Source organism: Rhinoraja longicauda, chromosome 36 (genome assembly GCF_053455715.1).
Source record: "Rhinoraja longicauda isolate Sanriku21f chromosome 36, sRhiLon1.1, whole genome shotgun sequence".
NCBI classification, from domain to species: Eukaryota; Metazoa; Chordata; class Chondrichthyes; order Rajiformes; family Arhynchobatidae; genus Rhinoraja; species Rhinoraja longicauda.
In genome coordinates, this window is record NC_135988.1 from 4,979,613 (window position 1) to 5,000,996 (window position 21,384).

A 21,384-nucleotide genomic window follows, 5' to 3' on the forward strand; every position below is an offset into this window, starting at 1 on the left:
CATCTGCAGTTATCTTCTTATACTTCTTCAGATTGAGAGTTAGGGGTGAGTCAGCTTCATACCAGCCAACCGGACCCTGGGATGAAGATGACTGAGTCCGAACTCTGACCTCCACTGCATTGGCACACAGTCCCCCGTGTGTAGAATGTAGCTCTGGCCCGCCATTGTACAAACTGTGCACGCTGACACTTTGCCATTGACACATTTGCCATGAAAGTATTTCTGTGTTGGAGTTGGCCCTGTTCTCTGCTTGCTCCTTTGTTCCGTGCTGTTACGACTTTCACCAAAGGCCAGGGCTTCCTATTGTGCACGAGGGAACTGCAGGCGCTGGTTTAAGCCAAAGATAAGACACAAAAAGCTGGAGTAACTCAGCGGGTCAGACAGCATCTCTGGAGAAAAGGAACAGGTGACGCTTCGGGTCGAGACCCTTCTTCAGACTGAGAGTCAGGGGAAAGGGAAACGAGAGATAGAGACGGTGATGTCGAGAGAGAGAGAGAACAGATGAATGAAAGGTAGAAGGTGATATAGAGAGAGATAGAACAGATGAATGAAAGAAATGCAAGATGTGTCCCACTGAGTTACTCCAGCTTTTTGCCTTTCTTCGGATGAAAGCAGCACCTGCTGTTCCTTTCTACACCTATTGAACCATTGAATTTATGACATTTGATGGATGAGTGGGTCGACTGGGCTGGTATTCACTGGAATTTAGAAGGATGAGAGGGGATCTTATAGAAACGTGTAAAATTCTTAAGGGATCGGACAGGGTAGATGCAGATAAAATGTTCCCCATGTTGGGGGAGTCCAGAACCAGGAGTTACAGTTTAAGAATAAGTGGTAGGCCATTTAGGACGGAGATGGGGAAAAACCTTTTTCACTCAGAGAGTTGTGAATCTGTGGAATTCTCTGCCACAGAGGGCAGTGGAGGCCAATTCACTGGATGTATTCAAGAAGATTTAGCTCTTTGGGCTAACGGAATCAAGGGATATGGGGAGAAAGCAGGGATGTGGTACTGGTTTTGGATGATCAGCCATGATCATATTGAATGGCGGTGCTGGCTCGAAGGGCCGAATGGCCTACTCCTGCACCTATTTTCTGTGTTTCTATGAACCATTCCAGCTTAATGACATCCTTATGGTCTGAAGAAGGGTCTCGACCCGAAACGTCACCCATTCCTTCTCTCCTGAGATGCTGCCTGACCTGCTGAGTTACTCCAGCATTTTGTGAATAAATACCTTCGATTTGTACCAGCATCTGCAGTTATTTTCTTAGCCTTCCTATAGCAGGCCGATTAAATCGGAAATTCTGGAAAACTATAGTAACTGTTCTGTTCTTTGTGGGAAGGAACTGCAGATGCTGGTTTAAATCGAAGGTAGACACAAAACGCTGGAGTAACTCAGCGGGACAGGCAGCATCTCTGGGGAGAAGGAATAGGTGAGATTTCGGGTCGAGACCCTTCTTCAGACTGAGAGTCAGGGGAGAGGGAAACGAGAGATATGGATGTAGGGAGATGTTGGACAAATGAATGAAAGATGTGCAAAAAAGTAACAATGTTAGCTGTGCGCTAGGTGAAAACCAGTGACAGATAATGAAACTCAGCAAGACGCCTTTGAAGCTGGTATGACTAGGGTATGGGGAGCGATGGAGAGAGAGGGGATGCAAGGATTACTGAAAGTTAGCATGCAGGTACAGCAGGCAGTGAAGAAAGCCAATGGAATGTTGGCCTTCATAACAAGAGGAGTTGAGTATAGGAGCAAAGAGGTCCTTCTGCAGTTGTACAGGGCCCTAGTGAGACCGCACCTGGAGTACTGTGTGCAGTTTTGGTCTCCAAATTTGAGGAAGGATATTCTTGCTATTGAGGGCGTGCAGCGTAGGTTTACCAGGTTAATTCCCGGAATGGCGGGACTGTCATATGTTGAAAGAATGGACGGACTAGGCTTGTACACACTGGAATTTAGAAGGATGAGAGGGGACTTTATCGAAACGTATAAGATTATTAAGGGGTTGGACACGTTAGAGGCAGGAAACATGTTCCCAATGTTGGGGGAGTCCAGAACCAGGGGCCACAGTTTAAGAATAAGGGGTAGGCCATTTAGAACGGAGATGAGGAAAAACTTTTTCAGTCAGAGAGTTGTGAATCTGTGGAATTCTCTGCCTCAGAAGGCAGTGGAGGCCAATTCTCTGAATGCATTCTAGAGAGAGCTAGATAGAGCTCTTAAGGATAGAGGAGTCAGGGGGTATGGGGAGAAGGCAGGAACGGGGTACTGATTGAGAATGATCAGCCATGATCACATTGAATGGCGGTGCTCGCTCGAAGGGCCGAATGGCCTCCTCCTGCACCTATTGTCTATTGTGTATTGATTACTTGAACGAAATCAACAACCCAGTCTGAAGAAGGGTCTTGAACCTAAATGTCACCCATTCCTGCTCTCCAGAGATGCTGCCTGGCCTGCTGGGCTACTCCAGCCTAATGGTAACTGTTCTTCTGCCTTCAGCACATCGCAGAGGCTGAGATGAGCAGCAGTGGCAGCATCCTGTCCTTCAAGGCACTCCTGAGTGAGATGGAGGGGTCGTTGTGCAGCGAGCTGAGCAGCCTTCAGGCGGACAAGACGGATGTGCTGAGCTTAATCAGAGAAGAGGTAATCTGCCGACATTCCCTCCCTCCCTCCCTCCCTCCCTCCCTCCCTCCCTCCCTCCCTCCCTCCCTCCCTCCCTCCCTCCCTCCCTCCCTCCCTCCCTCCCTCCCTCCCTCCCTCCCTCCCTCCCTCCCTCCCTCCCTCCCTCCCTCCCTCCCTCCCTCCCTCCCTCCCTCCCTCCCTCCCTCCCTCCCTCCCTCCCTCCCTCCCTCCCCCCCTTGGCCCAGTGGCCCTGTCCCCTCTCGCCTCAGCAACAGGACAGAACCCAGAACACTGACCACTCAATGGATGTCTTTAAGGCAGAGATAGATAGATTCTTGATCAGGACGGTAGTCAGAGGTTATGGGGAGAATGGGGTTAGGAGGGAGAGATAGACCAGCCATGATCGAATGGCGGAGTAGAACTTTAGTTTAGTTTAGTTTAGAGATACAGGCCCTTTCGGCCCACCGAGTCCGCGCCGCCCAGCGATCCCCGCACACTAACACTATCCTACACACACTAGGGACAATTTTTACATTTATACCAAGCCAATTAACCTACAAACCTGCACGTCTTTGGAGTGTGGGAGGAAAGTGAAGATCTCGGAGAAAACCCACGCAGGTCACGGGGAGAACGTACAAACTCCGTACAGACGGCACCCGTAGTCGGGATCGAACCCGGGTCTCCGGGCGCTGCATTCGCTGTAAGGCGGCAACTCTAACGCTGCGCCACCGTGCAGCGCTGATGGGCCGAATGGCCTAATTCTGCTCCTATCAAACCTACGGACGTATGACTCTGGGTTCAACTGGCCCCGCATGGCACGGCGTCTCTGGGTACCTGAGGGACCGATACCTAGGGAGCCCAGAGCTCCACGCTGCATCCAGAACACAAGCATGGGATTGATGCCACGTTGCAATGCGATGCGATAGAACTCTATTTATCCCAGGAGGGAAATCAGTCTGCCATCACTCACAAAACACAAGATGCAGGAAAGTAAAGTGATGAGTGGAAACGATTGGGAATGTATAAAAATTGGGCGGGTGGGGAGTGGGGGGGAGTCATTCTAGCCCACGACAGAAGGGGGAGGTGGTGCACAGTTTGATAGTCACATGGAAGAAGGATCTCCTGTTTGTATAAATTTGTGGTTGATAGCACGGAGTCAGTGGGCTGAAGGGCCTGCGTCTGTGCTCTATCTCTATGACACCTCTTCCTACACGAACCCACTTTATTACCTCTTCTTTCCCGTCATCCACTCACCTACACACTGCAGGACAATTTACAGCAGCCAGCAGGTCAGGCATCCACTAATTTCAAATAACCCCAGCATTCCCTCCCTCCCCCCCTCCCCCATCCTAGTTGTCCTAGCAGTTCCACTGTTCGCATCCCTGTATCCCTTGGTTATCACCTCTTCCCCAGCCAACAACAGACCATTGTGGGCTCCGCCCTTCCTTGGTCACCTGTTGCCGCCCCTGATACATCCTGGCCTTTCCTTACCTCCAGTCCCATCCCCTTTACTTTCAGTCTGAAGAAGGGTCCCCACCTGAAACGTCACCCAACCTTCTTCTCGCTGAGTTACTCCAGCGCTTGGTGCATATCTCCATTGTATACCAGCATCTGCAGTTCCTTTTCTACAGAATGTACGGTGGCCTTTTAGCTCACATAAGCACGCATAAGAAATAGGTGCAGAATCAGGCCATTCAGCCCATCACTTCTGCTTAATTTAGTTTAGAGATACAGATACAGCATGGAAACAGGTCCTTCGACCCACCGAGTCCACCAGCAATCCCCACTCATTGCCACTATCCGAGACACACTAAGGCCGATTTACATTTTATACCAAGCCAATTGACTCACAAACCTGCACGTCTTTGGAGTGTGGGAGGGTGAGCAGTTTCAAATACTTGGGAGTCCGCATCGCAGAGGATCTGACGTGGGCAACGCACATTGCCGCACTGGTGGGTAAGGCTAAGCAGCGCCTTTACCACCTTAGACAACTGAGGAAATTCAGAGTGTCGCTGAGGATCCTTCATTGCTTCTACTCTGGGGCTGTAGAGAGCATCCTGTCCGGCAACATTATAGTCTGGTTTGGGAACAGCTCTGCCCAGGACAGGATGGCCCTGCAGAGAGTAGTGCGTTCGGCAGAACGCACCATGGGAACTACACTCGTCCCCCTGCAGGAGCTATACATCAGGAGGTGCAGATCCAGAGCAAGCAAGATCATGAGGGACCCCTGCCACCCCAGTAACGGACTGTTCCAGATGCTACGGTCAGGCAAACGCCTCCGCTGTCACGCTGTGAAAACGGAGAGGATGAGACGGAGCTTCTTCCCACAGGCCATCAGGACTGTCAACTTTGATAACCCCAGAGACTAAATTTTTGTCGACACTTTTTGTGCTATGTTTAGTAACTTATTAACTTTATTTATATGCTGTAACTGTAATTATTTTTGTGCACAACCCGCAGGCATTGCCACTTTCATTTCACTACACATCGAGTATGTGTATGTGACAAATAAATTTGACTTGACTTGACTTGACTTGGAAGCCGAAGATCTCGGAGTAAACCCACGCGGTCACGGGGAGAACGTACAAACCCCGTACAATTTTACAGGAGCCAATTAACCTACAAACCCGCACATCTTTTGGAGTGTGGGAGGAAACCGGAGCGCCCGGAGAAAACCCACGCGGTCACGGGGAGAGCGTACAAACTCCATACAGACAGCACCCGTCGTCGGGATCGAACCCGGGTCTCTGGCGCTGTGAGGCAGCAACTCTACCGCCGCGCCACCCTGTTCTGTCATTCGATCATAACTGATCTATTTTTCACTAGCAACCCCATTCTCCTGCCTTCTCCCCGTAACCATTAACCCCCATACTAATCAAGAACCTGTCGATCTCCACTTTAAAAATACCCAGTGACTTGGCCTCCACCGTCATCTGTGGCAATGAATCCCACAGATTCACCACCCTCTGCCCAGGACCGGTTGGTGGCTCTGTTAACATTGAAACATAGAAACATAGAAAATAGGTGCAGGAGTAGGCCATTCGGCCCTTCGAGCCTGCATCGCCATTCAATATGATCATGGCTGATCATCCAACTCAGTATCCCGTACCTGCCTTCTCTCCATACCCCCTGATCCCTTTAGCCACAAGGGCCACATCTAACTCCCTCTTAAATATAGCCAATGAACTGGCCTCAACTACCTTCTGTGGCAGAGAATTCCACAGATTCACCACTCTCTGTGTGAAAAAAAACGTTCTCATCTCGGTCCTAAAAGACTTCCCCCTTATCCTTAAACTGTGACCCATTGTTCTGGACTTCCCCAACATCGGGAACAATCTTCCTGCATCTAGCCTGTCCAAACCCTTAAGAATTTTGTAAGTTTCTATAAGATCCCCCCTCAATCTTCTAAATTCCAGCGAGTACAAGCCGAGTAGAAATTGAACAAAGTTTCCCATTCTTCAAAACATCGAACAATATAGAAGAGGAACAGTCCCTTCGGTCTACAATGTCCTGGCAGAACATGATGCCAAGACCAATTTGTATCTCCCTTCTCTGACCATTCCCTGTATTTATCCATAAGCTTCTTAAAAGCAGGTGGCACAGCGGCAGAGTTGCTGCCTTACAGCGCCAGAGACTCGGGGTCAATCCCGACTACGGGCGCCGTCTGTACGGAGTTTGTACGTTCCCCCCGTGACCTGCTTGGATTTTCTCCGGGATCTTCGGTTTCCTCCCACACTCCGAAGAAGTATAGGTTTGTAGGTTGATTGGCTTGGTAAAAGTGTAAATTGTCTCTAGTGTGTGTAGGATAGTGTTAATGTGCAGGGATCGCTGGTCAATAGACAATAGGTGCAGGAGGAGGCCATTCGGCCCTTCGAGCTAGCACCACCATTCAATGAGAGCATGGCTGATCATTCTCAATCAGTACCCCGTTCCTGCCTTCTCCCCGTACCCCCTGACTCCGCTATCTAGCTCTCTCTTGAATGCATTCAGAGAATTGGCCTCTGATTCACAATTGGCCTCAGATTCACAACTCTCTGACTGAAAAAGTTTTTCCTCATCTCAGTTCTAAATGGCCTACCCCTTATTCTTAAACTGTGGCCCCTGGTTCTGGACTCCCCCAACATTGGGAACATGTTTCCTGCCTCTAACGTGTCCAACCCCTTACTAATCTTATATGTTTCGATAAGATCCCCTGCAGACTCGGTGGGCCGAAGGGCCTGTTTCCGCACTGTATCTCTGAACTAAACTAAACTAAACCACTGTCATATCCGTCTCCACCTCCATCCCTGGCTTCACGGTGCGGCCCCCACTACATTTTGAACATGCACGTGAACAGTCAAATGAAATTGTGTTAACACTTTAATATTTGTAATAACCTCTTTGCGTTGGAAAGTAATTTAATTTTTAAAGACATTTTAAGTGGCTGAAGCAAATGTAAACTGTCCCTAATGTGTGTAGGTCAGTGTTAATGTGTGGGGATCGCTGGTCGGCCCGGACTCGTCGGGCCGAAGGGCCTGTTTCCGCGCTGTATCTCTAAAACTTTTCGTTTAAAAAAAATGTGTCTCTAATGACGTTTCTCTGTGTTACAGATTATTGGGAAGGAGATCGAAGTAAAGGAGTGGAAACAGAAATATGAAGACAGTTGGCAAGAAGTCATGGAAATGAGGTCAGTGAGGGGAGACTCACTGCAGAATGGGAATACAGCGAACCCTCACAGTGACCGATCACACAGGGGTGGATGGATGCATTGGGGGAGATGGGGGTCGCACAGGGGGAGATGGGGAACACACAGGGGGAGATGGATGCATCTAGCAGTTGTGCGGATCGAGAACAAAAAATTTTGCTCCTTTGCAGCAAAAGAAAGTCTTGCAGAATGATTGTTCAGTGCTTTGCAAAAACAAAATAGTTTATGTGTAAGAAGGAACTGCAGATGCTGGTTTAAGCCGAAGATAGACACAAATCGCTGGAGTAACTCAGCGGGACAGGCAGCATCTCTGGAGAGAAGGAATGGGTGACGTTTCGGGTAAGGCCGCACGGTCATGTACATAGATACATAGACAATAGGTGCAGGAGTAGGCCATTCGGCCCGTCGAGCCAGCACCGCCATTCATCGTGATCACGGCTGATCATCCACAATCAGTAACCCATGCCTTCCTTCTACCCATATCTCTTGATTCCGCTAGCCCTAAGAGCTCTATCTAACTCTCTTTTGAATGCATCCAGTGAATTGGCCTCCACTGCCTTCTGAAGCAATTTCTCAGTTCTATCCACAATGACTCTACATCTTCTGATTCTCTGTCACCCCTTGCAATGGACTGAATTTAATTCCTTACCAACAGAGCGACCCCACCCCCTCTGCCCACCTGTCTGTCTTTTCGATAGGACGTATACCCCTGAATATTCAGCCCCCAGCCCTGGTCCTCTTGTAGCCATGTCTGTAATTCCCACAACATCATACTTGCCAATGTCTAACTGAGCCTCAAGCTCATCCACTTTATTTCTGAGACTTTGTGCATTCATATATAACACTTTTAATGCGGTATTCACCTCCTCTCTCACACCGGTTCCTATTTCACCTGACCTTACTCTCGTAACCCTTCTTGAACTTTCTGTCCCATTAACTCGGGTGTCTTTCGTAACTTTTCCTATACTCTCTTCCCCTTTAACTCCATCCTTATACTCCCATTTTGTCCCGTGTAACACTAGCAAACCTGCCTGCCAGAATGTCGGTCCCCCTGCTGTCAAGGTGCAACCCACCCCTTTTGTACAGGTCACCCCTGCCCCAGAAGAGATCCCAGTGGTCTATACATGTGAATCCCTGCTCCCTACATCAGCCCCTCAGCCCCACATTCACATCCCCTGTCTCCCTGTTCCTGCCCTCACCAGCACGAGGTACTGGAAGCAATCCAGAGACAACCACCTCAAAGCCCTGCTCTTACTTTCTAAACTCACGTTGCAGAACCTCCTTCCTCTTCTGCCTTCCTCTACACAGTTTGCACCTTCTTCCTGTGACCGCGTGGGTTTCCTCCAGTTCCCTTCCACGTCGCAAGAACGTGGAGGGTTTGTGGGTTAATTGGCCTCTTTAAATTGCCCCTAGTGTGTTGGATGGAACTAGTGTGCGGGGATCGCTGGTCGGCGTGGACTCGGTGGGCCGAAGGGCCTGTTTCCAGGTTGTATAACTAAAACGAAAGCCAGTGTAGAAGGTCAGCATAGACTCAATGGGCCGAAGGGACTGTATCTGTGCTGTATCTCTCTTGTCATTCGAGAAACAATTTCCTGCTCGGTAATAGTTCTATGACTCCAATCTGATGTTAAATGTTTCGGGTTAAGAAGGGAAGTTGTGTTCATTCCTAAACAGGCAAAGCAGAAACGTGCCCGTAGTCAAAGTTTGCACAGTGCTTAAATATGAACAAGGTGCTTCCGGCTCATGTTGGAAGCATCAGTATCCAAGGGTCTACTTCAGTCAGGGTTCCCAAATCTATTCTGAAGAAGGGTCTCGACCCGAAACGTCACCTATTCCTTCTCTCCAGAGATGCTGCCTGACCCGCTGAGTTCTGGCTTTTTGTGTCTCTTCCCGAATCTATTTCTGCATTGCGGTTTCTGTTACAGTATTGAAGTGAGTTGAGGATTTGCGTTGCTGTAGATCTCCCCCACAGAAAGGACCTTGTGCGGCACAGTGTCGCAGCGGGTAGAGCTGCTGCCTCACAGCCAGAGACCCGGGTTTGGTCCAAACCTTGTGTGGAGTTTACAACTTCTACCTGTGACCGCGTAGGTTTCCTCCGGGTGCTCCGGTTTCTTCCCACATCAGGGTGGCACAGCGGTAGAATTGCTGCCTTGCAGCAAAATGCAGCGCCGGAGACTCGTGTTCGATCCCGACTAGATAGATAGATTCTTGATAAGTACTGGTGTCAGGGGTTATGGGGAGAAGGCAGGAGAATGGGGTTAAGAGGGGAAGATAGATCAGCCATGATTGAATGGCGGAGTAGACTTTAGTTTGGAGATACAGCACGGAAACAGCCGGGTGCCGTCTGTACGGAGTTTGTACGTTCTCCCCGTGACCTGCGTGGGTTTTCTCCGAGATCTTCGGTTTCCTCCCACACGCCAAAGACATGCAGGTTTGTAGGTTAATTGGCTTGGTAAATGTAAAAATTGTCCATGGTGGGTGTAGGATAGTGTTAGTGTGCAGGGATCGCTGGGCGGCGCAGACAAGGTGGGCCGAAGGGCCTGTTATCGCGCTATATCTCTAAACTAAAGTCTACTCTGACATTCAATCATGGCTGATCTATCTTCCCCTCCTAACCCCATTCTCCTGCCTTCTCCCCATAACCCCTGACACCAGTACTGATCAAGAATCTATCTATCTTTGGCTTAGAAATATCCACTGACGTGGGCTCCACAGCCTTCTGTGACATAGAATTGTACAGATTCACCACCATCCAGTAAGGTCTTGCCTTACCTCAGAACTTCCCCGATTTGCAAAGTGTACAGAAATGGTCTGCTGAGTCCAGTCCATACTCTCGGTATTATGAACAGTGCTTGCTCCAGGCGAGCCCCAGGCTTCTGTGGGGCCTCCAGCCATCACCTTCCCCACGTCCCTCTCCTCGCCCGCCCACCTTTGTCTCCCAAGGGAAGCCCCCCCCCCCCACAGCCGGCCTCGAGGGCACGGTATGCCAGAGACCGGTTCCCTCTCCTCTCCAACCGGCCTTGCTCCTCGCCCTTCGCGTCTGTTGCCGTCATCGCCACCGACTCCATCCTCCCGGTCTCCCCGCACGTCTTTGGAGTGTGGGGGGAAACCGGAGCACCTGGACAAAACCCCACAGGGTCACGGGGAGAACGTACGAACAAACTCTGTGCAGACAGCACCCGTAGACAGAATCGAAACCGGGTCTCTGGTGCTGTGAGGCAGCAGTTCTACCGCTGCACCACCGCGCCGTAAGTTTACCTACATGTTAAACTGTTCAACACTGTGCCTGGGTACCAGCTCATTGTGAATCTATTAATTGATTCTTTGCTTCATTTTGCAGGAAAATTGTCGCAGAGTATGAGAAGACCATTGCTCAGATGATAGGTATGTGACCAAGATGGTTGCCAACTAACTCACTCCCAATTAAGGGACAAAAGGTGACATTGCCGCCCTGCGCCCCACGTGACCTCACCCAGCCAGCGGTCACGTGCTCCCGCTCCACCAATGGCGGCCGCCCGGGCCGGGAAGCGGGTTGCTACGCAACCTCCGTTAGGCGGCGCCCGGGTCTCCGGGACTACACTGTCTGGGCCTACAGCGGCCCTCGGGCCTACAATTTCCGGGCCTACAGCGGCCCTCAGGCTTACAGTGTCCGGGCCTACAGTGTCCGGGCCTACAGTGTCCAGGCTTACAGTGTCCGGGCCTACAGTGTCCGGGCCTACAGTGTCCGGGCCTACAGTGTCCAGGACTACAGTGTCCGGGCCTACAGTGTCCGGGCCTACAGTGTCCGGGCCTACAGTGTCCGGGCCTACAGTTGCCGGGCCTACAGTGTCCGGGCCTACAGTGTCCTGGCCTACAGTGTCCGGGCCTAGAGTGTCCGGGCCTACAGTGTCCGGGCCTACAGTGTCGGGGCCTACACTGTCTGGGCCTACAGCGGCCCTCGGGCCTACAGTGTCCGGGCCTACAGTGTCCGGGCCTACAGTGTCCGGGCCTACAGTGTCCGGGCCTACAGTGTCCGGGCCTACAGTGTCCGGGCCTACAGTGTCCGGGCCTACAGTGTCCGGGCCTACAGTGTCCGGGCCTACAGTGTCCAAGCCTGCAGCGCCCCCTAGGCCTAATACGACGACAAGGGCAGTCCTGCATGGGACAAACCAATTTAGCCCAATATAAGGGATGTTCTGGCTAATACGGGACAGTTGGCAACCCTAGTGGCCAGACGCTGCACCATCAGGCAAAGCCAGCGGCTCACGGTCTGTACTAATGTCCCTGCTGTGAAAGCAGTAAGAGAGTTGAGTGTATGAGGTGTTAGCGGGAAGGAGCAAGAGCTAGTAGAGGCAGTGCTGAAGGGGTCTTATTTCTCTCTAACTGTCAGGCTGAGGCTCATTGACTTTAGACTTCACTTTCATCTTTAGGAATACAGTGCAAAAACAGGCCCTTCGGCCCACCGAGTCCGTGCCGACCAGCGATCGCCCCATACACTAGCACTATCCTGCACACTCGGGACAATTTACAATTTTTAACCAATGCCAATTAACCTACACACCTGCACGTCTTTGGAGTGTGGGGGGAAACCGGAGCGCCCGGAGAAAACCCACACAGGTCACAGGGAGAACGTACAAACTCCGTACAGACAGCACCCGTGGTCAGGATCGAAACCGGGTCTCCGGCGCTGTGAGGCAGCAACTCTACCGCTGCGCCACCGTGCCGCCCCAGCAGTCTAACCTTGAAGAGGACTAACTGGGGCAGTGCCCAGAGGTCAGATTGAACCTCTGAATGAGTGAACCTCGTGGGTTTCTCTGACAATATGGTAGTTCATGGTCATCATTATGTTATGCCGACTTTGAACCTAGGGGCATGTTAGCTGAGTAAGTTAAGTCTATGGTGCAAACCTGTAGCATTGAGTTATTGGACGATTAGGAAAAGGGGAGATGCAACGAGACCTGGGTGTCGTGGTACACCAGTCATTGAAAGTAGGCATGCAGGTGCAGCAGGCAGTGAAGAAAGCGAATGGTATGTTGGCATTCATAGCGAGGGGATTTGAGTATAGGAGCAGGGAGGTTCTGCTGCAGTTGTACAGGGCATTGGTGAGACCGCACCTGGAATATTGCGTACAGTTTTGGTCTCCTAATCTGAGGAAAGAAATTCTTGCCATAGAGGGAGTACAGAGAAGGTTCACCAGATTGATTCCTGGGATAGCAGGACTTTCATATGAAGAAAGACTGGATAGACTTGGCTTGTCCTCGCTGGAATTTAGAAGATTGAGGGGGGATCTTATAGAAACTTACAAAATTCTTAAGGGGTTGGACAGGCTAGATGCAGGAAGATTGTTCCCGAATTTGGGGAAGTCCAGAACAAGGGGTCAGAGTTTAAGGATAAGGGGGATGTCTTTTAGGACCGAGATGAGAACGTTTTTTTTCACACAGAGAGTGGTGAATCTGTGGAATTCTCTGCCACAGAAGGTAGTTGAGGCCAGTTCATTGGCTATATTTAAGAGGGAGTTAGATGTGGCCCTTGTGGCTAAAGGGATCAGGGGGTATGGAGAGAAGGCAGGTACAGGATACTGAGTTGGATGATCAGCCATGATCATATTGAATGGCGGTGCAGGCTCGAAGGGCCAAATGGCCTACTCCCGCACCTATTTTCTATGTTTCTATGTTTCTATTGTGGGGGAAACCTACCTGCTCCAGTAAGGTGGAGGTAAGGAATTGCAGATGGTGGGTTCACTAATGTCCGTAAGGCGTGGAGATGTGGTGTCCTCACTCAGTCTGGCCTGCATGGGGTTCCCGAGCCACCAATGTACTAGACTGTCAACGGCACCACCAACCAAAGCACTCTCCCCTTGGGGTGCAGGGGATGGGCTACGCTGGCCAGCAGCTTCCACATCTCCCTGGAGGGACAATCCAACCAGGGCGCGCAGCGGTAGAGTTGCTGCCTTACACCTCTTACAGCGCCGGAGACCCGGGTTCGATCCCGACTACGGGTGCTGTCCGTACGGAGTTTGCTCGTTCTCCACGTGACCTGCGCGGGTTTTCTCTGAGATCTTCGGTTTCCTCCCACACTCCGAAGACGTACAGGTAGGTTGGTTAATTAGCTTGGTGTAAGTGTAAATTGTCTCGTAGGATAGTGCTAGCGTGCGGGGATCGTTGGTCGGTGCAGACATGGTGGGCCGAAGGGCCTGTTTCCGTGCTGTATCTCTAAACTAAACTAAGATGCCCCGTGAGGGTGGGCAGGCAGGGTGGGACGATAGATAAGAACATAAGGTGTGAGACAGGTTGTGCATTGTACCTTACCCCCGGGCAGCTGAAGGTCAGGGAACGTTTGGGATGGGGTGGAGTGGAACACGTTATTGTCACATGTGACAAGGCACAGAGAGATTCTTTGCTTGCTTACCCAACGTATACAAATAGCGGCCACCTACGGCGCTGCCAAAGTTACAAAGCACATCGGTCGGCTTCTCCTTTGTTCTCCCCCCTCTCCCCTCCCTCACGGCGGTCTCCCCACGCCGGGTCCTCCATTGTTCATTGTTCTCCCTCCACACCCCCTCCCTCCCTCCCCACTAGGGTTGCCAACTGTCTCGTATTAGCCGGGACATCCCATATTTTGGGCTAAATTGGTTTGTCCCGTACGGGACCGCCCTTGTCCCGTATTAGGCCCGAGGGGGGGCTGTAGGCCCGGACACTTTACTTCCCGGCAGCGTAGATCCGGACAGTGTAGGTCCCGAGGCCCGGGCGGCCGCCATTGGTGGAGCGGGAGCACGTGGCCGCTGGCTGGGTGAGGTCACGTGGGTCGCGGGGCAGCGACGTCACCTTGTCCCTTATTTGGGAGTGAGATAGTTGGCAAGCCTATTCCCCATTGGCCATTGTTCCCCCCCACACAGTCGGTCCCCCCCCACACGCCGGGTCCTCCAATGCTCTGCATTTGTGCGGCGCCGGGTCCTGCCCGCCGTGACTCTGCCCACTCTCTCCTCCAGAAGACGAACAGAAGCACAAAATGGCTTCCCACACGTCCATGCAGCAGCTGATGGAAGAGAAGAACCAAGCCCTGTCTGACCTCAACTCTGTCGAGAGGTCCTTATCCGACCTCTTCCGGAGGTACGAGAACATGAAAGGGGTCCTGGAGGGATTCAAAAAGGTAAATGTCCAGTTTATTATATCTCCCTTGGGCATGTTGTTCATTTAAAATCCTACTGCAACTTGAAGGCAATATTTTGTTCATTGCACCACCCACACCACCCACACCACACCACACCAGCACCCACCCACACCACACCAGCACCCACCCACACCACACCAGCACCCACCCACCCACACCACACCAGCACCCACCCACATCACTCCACGCCAGCACCCACCCACATCACTCCACACCAGCCCCCACCCACCCACTCCACACTAGCACCCACCCACACCCACACCACACCAGCACCCACCCACCCACACCACACCACGCCAGCACCCACCCACATCACTCCACACCAGCACCCACCCACATCACTCCACACCAGCACCCACCCACACCACACCAGCACCCACCCACACCACACCAGCACCCACCCACTCCACACCAGCACCCACCCACTCCACACCAGCACCCACCCACACCACACCAGCACCCACCCACATCACTCCACACCAGCACCCACCTACCCACACCACACCAGCACCCACCCACACCACACCAGCACCCACCCACCCACACCAGCACCCACCCGCACCAGCACCTACCCACACCACACCAGCACCCACCCACACCACACCACACCAGCACCCACCCACACCACTCCACACCACACCAGCACCCACCGACACCAACTCAATAACATGTTCATAAGTGATAGGAGCTGAATTAGGCCCTTCGGCCCATCAAGTCTATTCCGCCAATCAATCATGGCTGATCTACAATACAATACAATACAATACAATATCCTTTATTGTCATTGTATAAGTACAACGAGATTTTGATTGTCGCTTCCATATCGATGCTATCAAGTCAAATATTTAAATAAATCACGGCGAACATGTAAACAACAAGGGGGGGGGAAGGTAAAAGAAAAGGGGGGAACAAGGTAAAGTGCAAAGAAAAAGGCTCATGCAGAGGTCAGTTGTGCCAGATGAGCCTGGGAGCAGAGGCAGCTCATGGCGGGGCTCTCAGCAGGTCCGACTCAGAGCAGCTATAGCTCTAGGGATGAAGCCGTTCCTTAGTCTGGAGGTGCGGGCGTAGAAGGCCTTGTAACGTCTGCCAGATGGGAGTGGTTCAAACAGACGATGGCGTGGGTGTGTGGAGACCTTGTGGATGCTGGTGGCTTTCCTGAGGCAGCGTGCGTTGTAGATGTCCTCCAGGGCTGGTAGCTGTGTCCCAATTATCCTCTGAGCTCTGCAGACGACCCTCTGAAGAGCTTTCCTGTCCGCTGCCGTACAGCTGAGATACCACACAGAGATGCCGTATGTCATCCGTCTCTCCCTACTAACCCCTGCCTTCTCCCCATATCCCCTGGCACCCGTACTAATCAAGAATTATCTCTGCCTTAAAAATATCCATTGACTTGGCCTCCACAGCCGTCTGTGGCAATGAATCCCACAGATTCACCACCCTCTGGCTAAAGAAGTTCCTCTCCATTCTCCAGCCTTCTCCCCGTAACCTCTGACGCCCTTAGCAATCAGACATGACTAACATGACGGAATGTTAGGTTCAATTGTCTGAAGAAGGGTCTCGACCCGAAACGTCACCCATTCCTTCTCTCCAGAGATGCTGCCTGTCCCGCTGAGTTACTCCAGCTTTTTGTGTCTACCTTCGATTTAAACCAACATCTGCAGTTTTTCTTTCCTATATATATATACATACGATTTGGGACATATGACAATATAACACTCTTGACTATTGGCCAGCAGGTTCAATGATTCACTGGTGCTTTTATTGTCACGTGTGCACAGAGAAACTATTTTCTTACAAACAGTCCAGTAGAGTGTTGCCGTACCTAAGCACATCCACGATTAGCAAATTGTACAGAAATAGTCCCCTGAGCCGGCGTGCAAGAGGAGCCATGTTTTGTGCCATTTTCAGAGTCCAGTCCACACTTTAGGTTTAGTTTAGTTTAGTTTAGAGATACAGCGCGGAAACAGGCCCCTTCGGCCCACCGGGTCCGCACTGACCAGCGATCCCCGCACATTAACACCATCCTACACACACTAGGGACAATTTTTTACATTTACCAAGCCAATTAACCTACAAACCTGTACGTCTTTGGAGTGTGAGGGGAAACCGAAGATCTCGGGGAAAACCCACGCAGGTCACGGGGAGAACGTACAGACGGTGCCCGTAGTCGGGATCGAACTACGGGTCTCCGGCGCTGCATTCGCTGTAAGGCAGCAACTCTACCGCTGCGCCACCGTGCCGCCCAAATGAGCGGTATTATGAGCAGTGCCCGATCTAGGCGAGCCCCAGGCTTCTGCGGGGCCTCCAGCCGTCGCCCTCCTTGGATGTGTGGGTTGACCACGTCCCTCTCCTCGCCCGTCCACCTTTATTCCCCAGGGGGTGGGGGGGCGCCTCCCGCAGCTGACCTCGAGGGCGCGGTCGGCCGTACCCTGGTCCCTCTACGCACCCCGCGTCTTGCAAGCGTTCGCTGGGGAGCGGCTCGGTGGCTCCCCCTGCTGGCCACGGCCCTGCGGGAGCTTTAGCCGCACATGGCCCTCACTGTAGACGCTGGAACCTTGAGCAAAACACAAAGTGAACAAAGAAGAACTCAGCAGGTCAGGCAGTATCTGCGGACGGAATGGACAGACAATGTGTCGGGGCCTTGTTCAGATCGTTTCGTTTTGGAGATACAGCGAGGAAACAAGTCCTTCGGCCCACCTTGCCCGTGCCGACCAGCGAACCCTGCGCACTAACACTATCCTACACACACTGGAGACAATTTACAACTTTGCCAATTAACCTACAAATGGGCCGCCTCCATTGCCAGAGTGAGGCCACACTAGGGGTTGCCAACTATCTCACTCACAAATACGAGACAATGTGACGTCACCGCCCCGCGCCCCCACGTGACCTCACCCAGCCAGCGGCCACGTGCTCCCGCTCCACCAACGGCGGCCGCCCGGGCTGGTAGGCGGGTTGCTACGCAACCTCCGTTAGGCAAACACACTCGGCCCTGCTCCCCGAACACACTCCATTAGCCTGCAATGTCCCGACGACAGAGGCCCCTTTGTGCCGCAATCAGCTGAGACAGTGTAGGCTAATGGAGTGTGTTCGCCTAATGGAGTTTACGTAACAACCCGCCTCCCGGTCCGGGCCTACAGTGCCCACCGGGCCTAATGCGGGACAAAGGCGGTCCCGTACGGGACAAACCAACTTAGCCCAAAATACGAGATGTCCCGGCTAATACGGGACAGTCGACAACAATAGGCCACACACAAAATGGAGGAGCAGCGCCTCATATTCTGCTTGGGTAGCTCACACCCCAGCGGTATGAACGTTGAATTCCCCAATGTTAGGTCCCCTACCCCCCTCCTCCTTCTCCCCCCACCCCCACTCTTCCCTGTTCCCCACACACCGATGCACACCCATTTCTCTCACTATCCCTCTACCCTTCCCCCATCCACTTCCACCTGCATCCCTCCCTTCGGCCTCACATTTCACTCCTCCTCTCTCCCTTATCTGACTCCCTTTCCTCTCCACCCATCTGACAACTAAACCCTCCTCACCTGTACCCACCAAGTCGCACCAGCTTCTCGTTATCACTCAACAAACAGCTAACAGTGGCCTGTTTCCTTTATCATCGTTACTTTTTTGCATGTCTTTCATTCATTGTTCTTTATCTCTCTACACCATCGTCTATATCTCTCCTTTGCCTTATCCCTAACCAGTCTGAAGAAGGGTCTCGACCCGAAGTGTCGCCCATTCCTTCTCTCCAGAGATGCTGCCTGACCCGCTGAGTAACTCCAGCATTTTGTGTCTATCTTTGGCTTACAACAACATCTGCAGTTCCTTCCTACACATTTTATCCACCTATCACTTGCCAACCTTTGTGTCCTGCCTCCACCTCTCTTCCAGCCCTCTCACCCCCCTTCCCCGCCCCACTACGATCAGTCCGAAGAAGGGTCCCGACCCGGAACGTTGCCTGCCCCATTTCCCTCCACAAATGCTGCCCGACCGGCTGGGTCACTCCAGCACTTTGTGTTTTAAGTACTGGTGATAAAGGCTTGACCTGGGATAGCGCTGCCCATTTTCCATTGACGGAATGGAAAACCAAAGTAAAGTAACCCAAAGATCTTATCAAAACATATAAGATTATTAAGTGGTTGGACACGTTAGAGGCAGGAAACATGTTCCCATTGTTGGGGGAGTCCAGAACAAGGGGCCACAGTTTAAGAATAAGGGGTAGGCCATTTAGAACTGAGATGAGGAAAAACTTTTTCAGTCAGAGAGTTGTGAATCTGTGGAATTCTCTGCCTCAGAAGGCCGTGGAGGCCAATTCTCTGAATGCATTCAAGAGAGAGCTAGATAGAGCTCTTAAGGATAGCGGAGTCAGGGGGTATGGGGAGAAGGCAGGAATGGGGTACTGATTGTGGATGATCAGCCATGATCACATTGAATGGCGGTGCGTACAGGCTCGAAGGGCTGAATGGCCTCCTCCTGCACCTATTGTCTAAAGTGACTTGTTATCTTTTTGTGCCTAAAGAATGAAGAAGTGTTGAAGAAATGTGCTCAGGATTACTTGGCCCGGGTGAAACAGGAGGAGCAACGGTATCAGGCCCTCAAAATGCACGCTGAGGAAAAACTGGACAAGTGAGTGCCCACCACTGGCTATTTTATTTCGTTTAATTCATTGTCACATGTACCGAGGGACAGTGACAAGCTTTGTGTTACACAAAAAACATTCCCCATGTTGGGGGAGTCCAGAACCAGGGGCCACACAGTTTAAGAATAAGGGGTCGGCCATTTTGGACTGAGATGAGGAAATACATTTTCACCCAGAGAGTTGTGAATCTGTGGAATTCTCTGCCACAGAAGGCAGTGGAGGCCAATTCACTGGATGTTTTCACGAAAGAGTTAGATTTAGATTTAGAGATACAGCGCGGAAACAGGCCCTTCGGCCCACCGGCTCCCCGCCGACCAGCGATCCCCGCACATTAACACCATCCTACACCCACTAGGGGCAATTTTTACATTTGCCCAGCCAATTAACCTACAAACCTTTACGTCTTTGGAGTTAGATTTAGCTCTTCGGGCTAACGGAATCAAGGGATGTGGGGAGAAGGCAGGAACGGGGTACTGATTTTGGATGATCAGCCATGATCACATTGAATGGCGGTGATGGCTCGAAGGGCCGAATGGCTTACTGCTGCACCTGTTTTCTATGTTTCTTTGTTTCAACAAGCAGAACAGTTAAGGTTCAGCAGAAGTCTCTCACGTGGAGGTTCGGCTGGTTTGTGTGATGGTCTCCTGCCCCAGCCCAATCACCTTCACCCTCACCATTACGAACAGGTGTTGATTCTCTCCCTTCCCCCACCGCAGGGCCAACGAGGAGATCGCCCAGGTCCGCTCCAAGGCGCACGCCGAAGGAGCGGCCATGCAGGCCACCCTCCGCAAGGAGCAGATGAAGGTGGACTCCATGGAGAGGACCATTCAACAGAAGGTAAGCTGAGTGCGGACGCTGGTTTGAACCGAAGACAGACACAAAGAGCTGGAGTAACTCAGCGGGTCAGGCAGCATCTCCGGACAGAAGCAATGGGTGACGTTTTGGGTCGAGAGACCCTTCTTCAGCCTGGAGTGGTCTCCTCCCCCCGCCCCCCACAGATGCTGCTCGACCCACCGAGTTCCCCCAACAGATTGTCTCTTATTTTGATAAATGGAATGTATAAGAAAATAACTGCAGATGCTGATACAAATCCAAGGTATTTATTCACTAAATGCTGGAGTAACTCAGCGGGTCAGGCAGCATCTCGGGAGAGAAGGAATGGGTGACATTTCGGATCGAGACCCTTCTTCAGTCTGATATCAGGGGAGGGGGCAAGAATATCCTTCCAAATTTGAGGAAGGATATTCTTGCTATGGAGGGCGTGCAGCGTAGGTTCACCAGGTTAATTCCCGGAATGGCGGGACTGTCGTATGTTGAAAGGCTGGAGCGATTGGGCTTGTATACACTGGAATTTAGAAGGATGAGGGGGAATCTTATTGAAACATATAAGATAATTAGGGGATTGGACACATTAGAGGCAGGAAACATGTTCCCAATGTTGGGGGAGTCCTGAACAAGGGGCCACAGTTTAAGAATAAGGGGTAGGCCATTTAGAACGGAGATGAGGAAGAACTTTTTCAGTCAGAGAGTGGTGAAGGTGTGGAATTCTCTGCCTCAGAAGGCAGTGGAGGCCAGTTCGTTGGATGCTTTCAAGAGAGAGCTGGATAGAGCTCTTAAGGATAGCGGAGTGAGGGGGTATGGGGAGAAGGCAGGAACGGGGTACTGATTGAGAGTGATCAGCCATGATCGCATTGAATGGCGGTGCTGGCTCGAAGGGCTGAATGGCCTACTCCTGCACCTATTGTCTATTGTCTATTGTCTATTATTGAATGGTCGGCAGGGACTTGGTGGGCTGAAGGGCAAGTTTCCATGCTCGTTCTGTAATCTGGACTACAGGCCTGAGGCCTGCTAACAGATTCACCACCCTCTGGTTAAAGAAATTCCTCCTCGTCTCCAATCTTAAGGTGAGACAAGGAGTCACGGCGCCAGGCGGAAGAGGGCTCTGCCCAAGCTGGTTGCTTGTAGGGTTGCCAACTGTCCCGTATTAGCCGGGACATCCCGTATTTTGGGCTAAATAGGTTTGGCCCGTACGGGACCGCCCTTGTCCCGTATTAGGCCCAGACGGTGCTATAGGCCCGGACACTGTAGGCCCGTACACTGTAGTCCGGGGGCCGCAGCAGTCCTGGACAGTGTAGGCCCAGAGGCCCAGGCGCCGCCTAACGGAGGCTGTGTAGCAACCCGCTTCTAGGCCCGGGCGGCCGCCATTGGTGGAGCGGGAGCACGTTGCCGCTGGCTGGGTGAGGTCACGTGGGGCGCGGGGCGGTGACGTCACCCTTTGTCCCTTATTTGGGAGT

The 21,384-nt window shown here is 52.0% G+C and overlaps 1 protein-coding gene across 5 annotated transcripts in view; it reads left to right on the top strand.

Moving 5' to 3' along the window:
• Positions 1-21,384, top strand: part of tacc1 (transforming, acidic coiled-coil containing protein 1) — a 207,778-nt gene that overhangs the window by 178,665 nt on the left and 7,729 nt on the right. For all 5 annotated transcript variants that reach the window (XM_078428738.1, XM_078428734.1, XM_078428735.1 and 2 more), the window contains 6 exons: positions 2,493-2,636; positions 7,205-7,281; positions 10,640-10,683; positions 14,267-14,427; positions 18,971-19,077; positions 19,807-19,927. In XM_078428738.1, the coding sequence (XP_078284864.1) occupies positions 2,493-2,636; positions 7,205-7,281; positions 10,640-10,683; positions 14,267-14,427; positions 18,971-19,077; positions 19,807-19,927 (654 nt within the window). The remainder of the gene's footprint in view (positions 1-2,492; positions 2,637-7,204; positions 7,282-10,639; positions 10,684-14,266; positions 14,428-18,970; positions 19,078-19,806; positions 19,928-21,384) is intronic.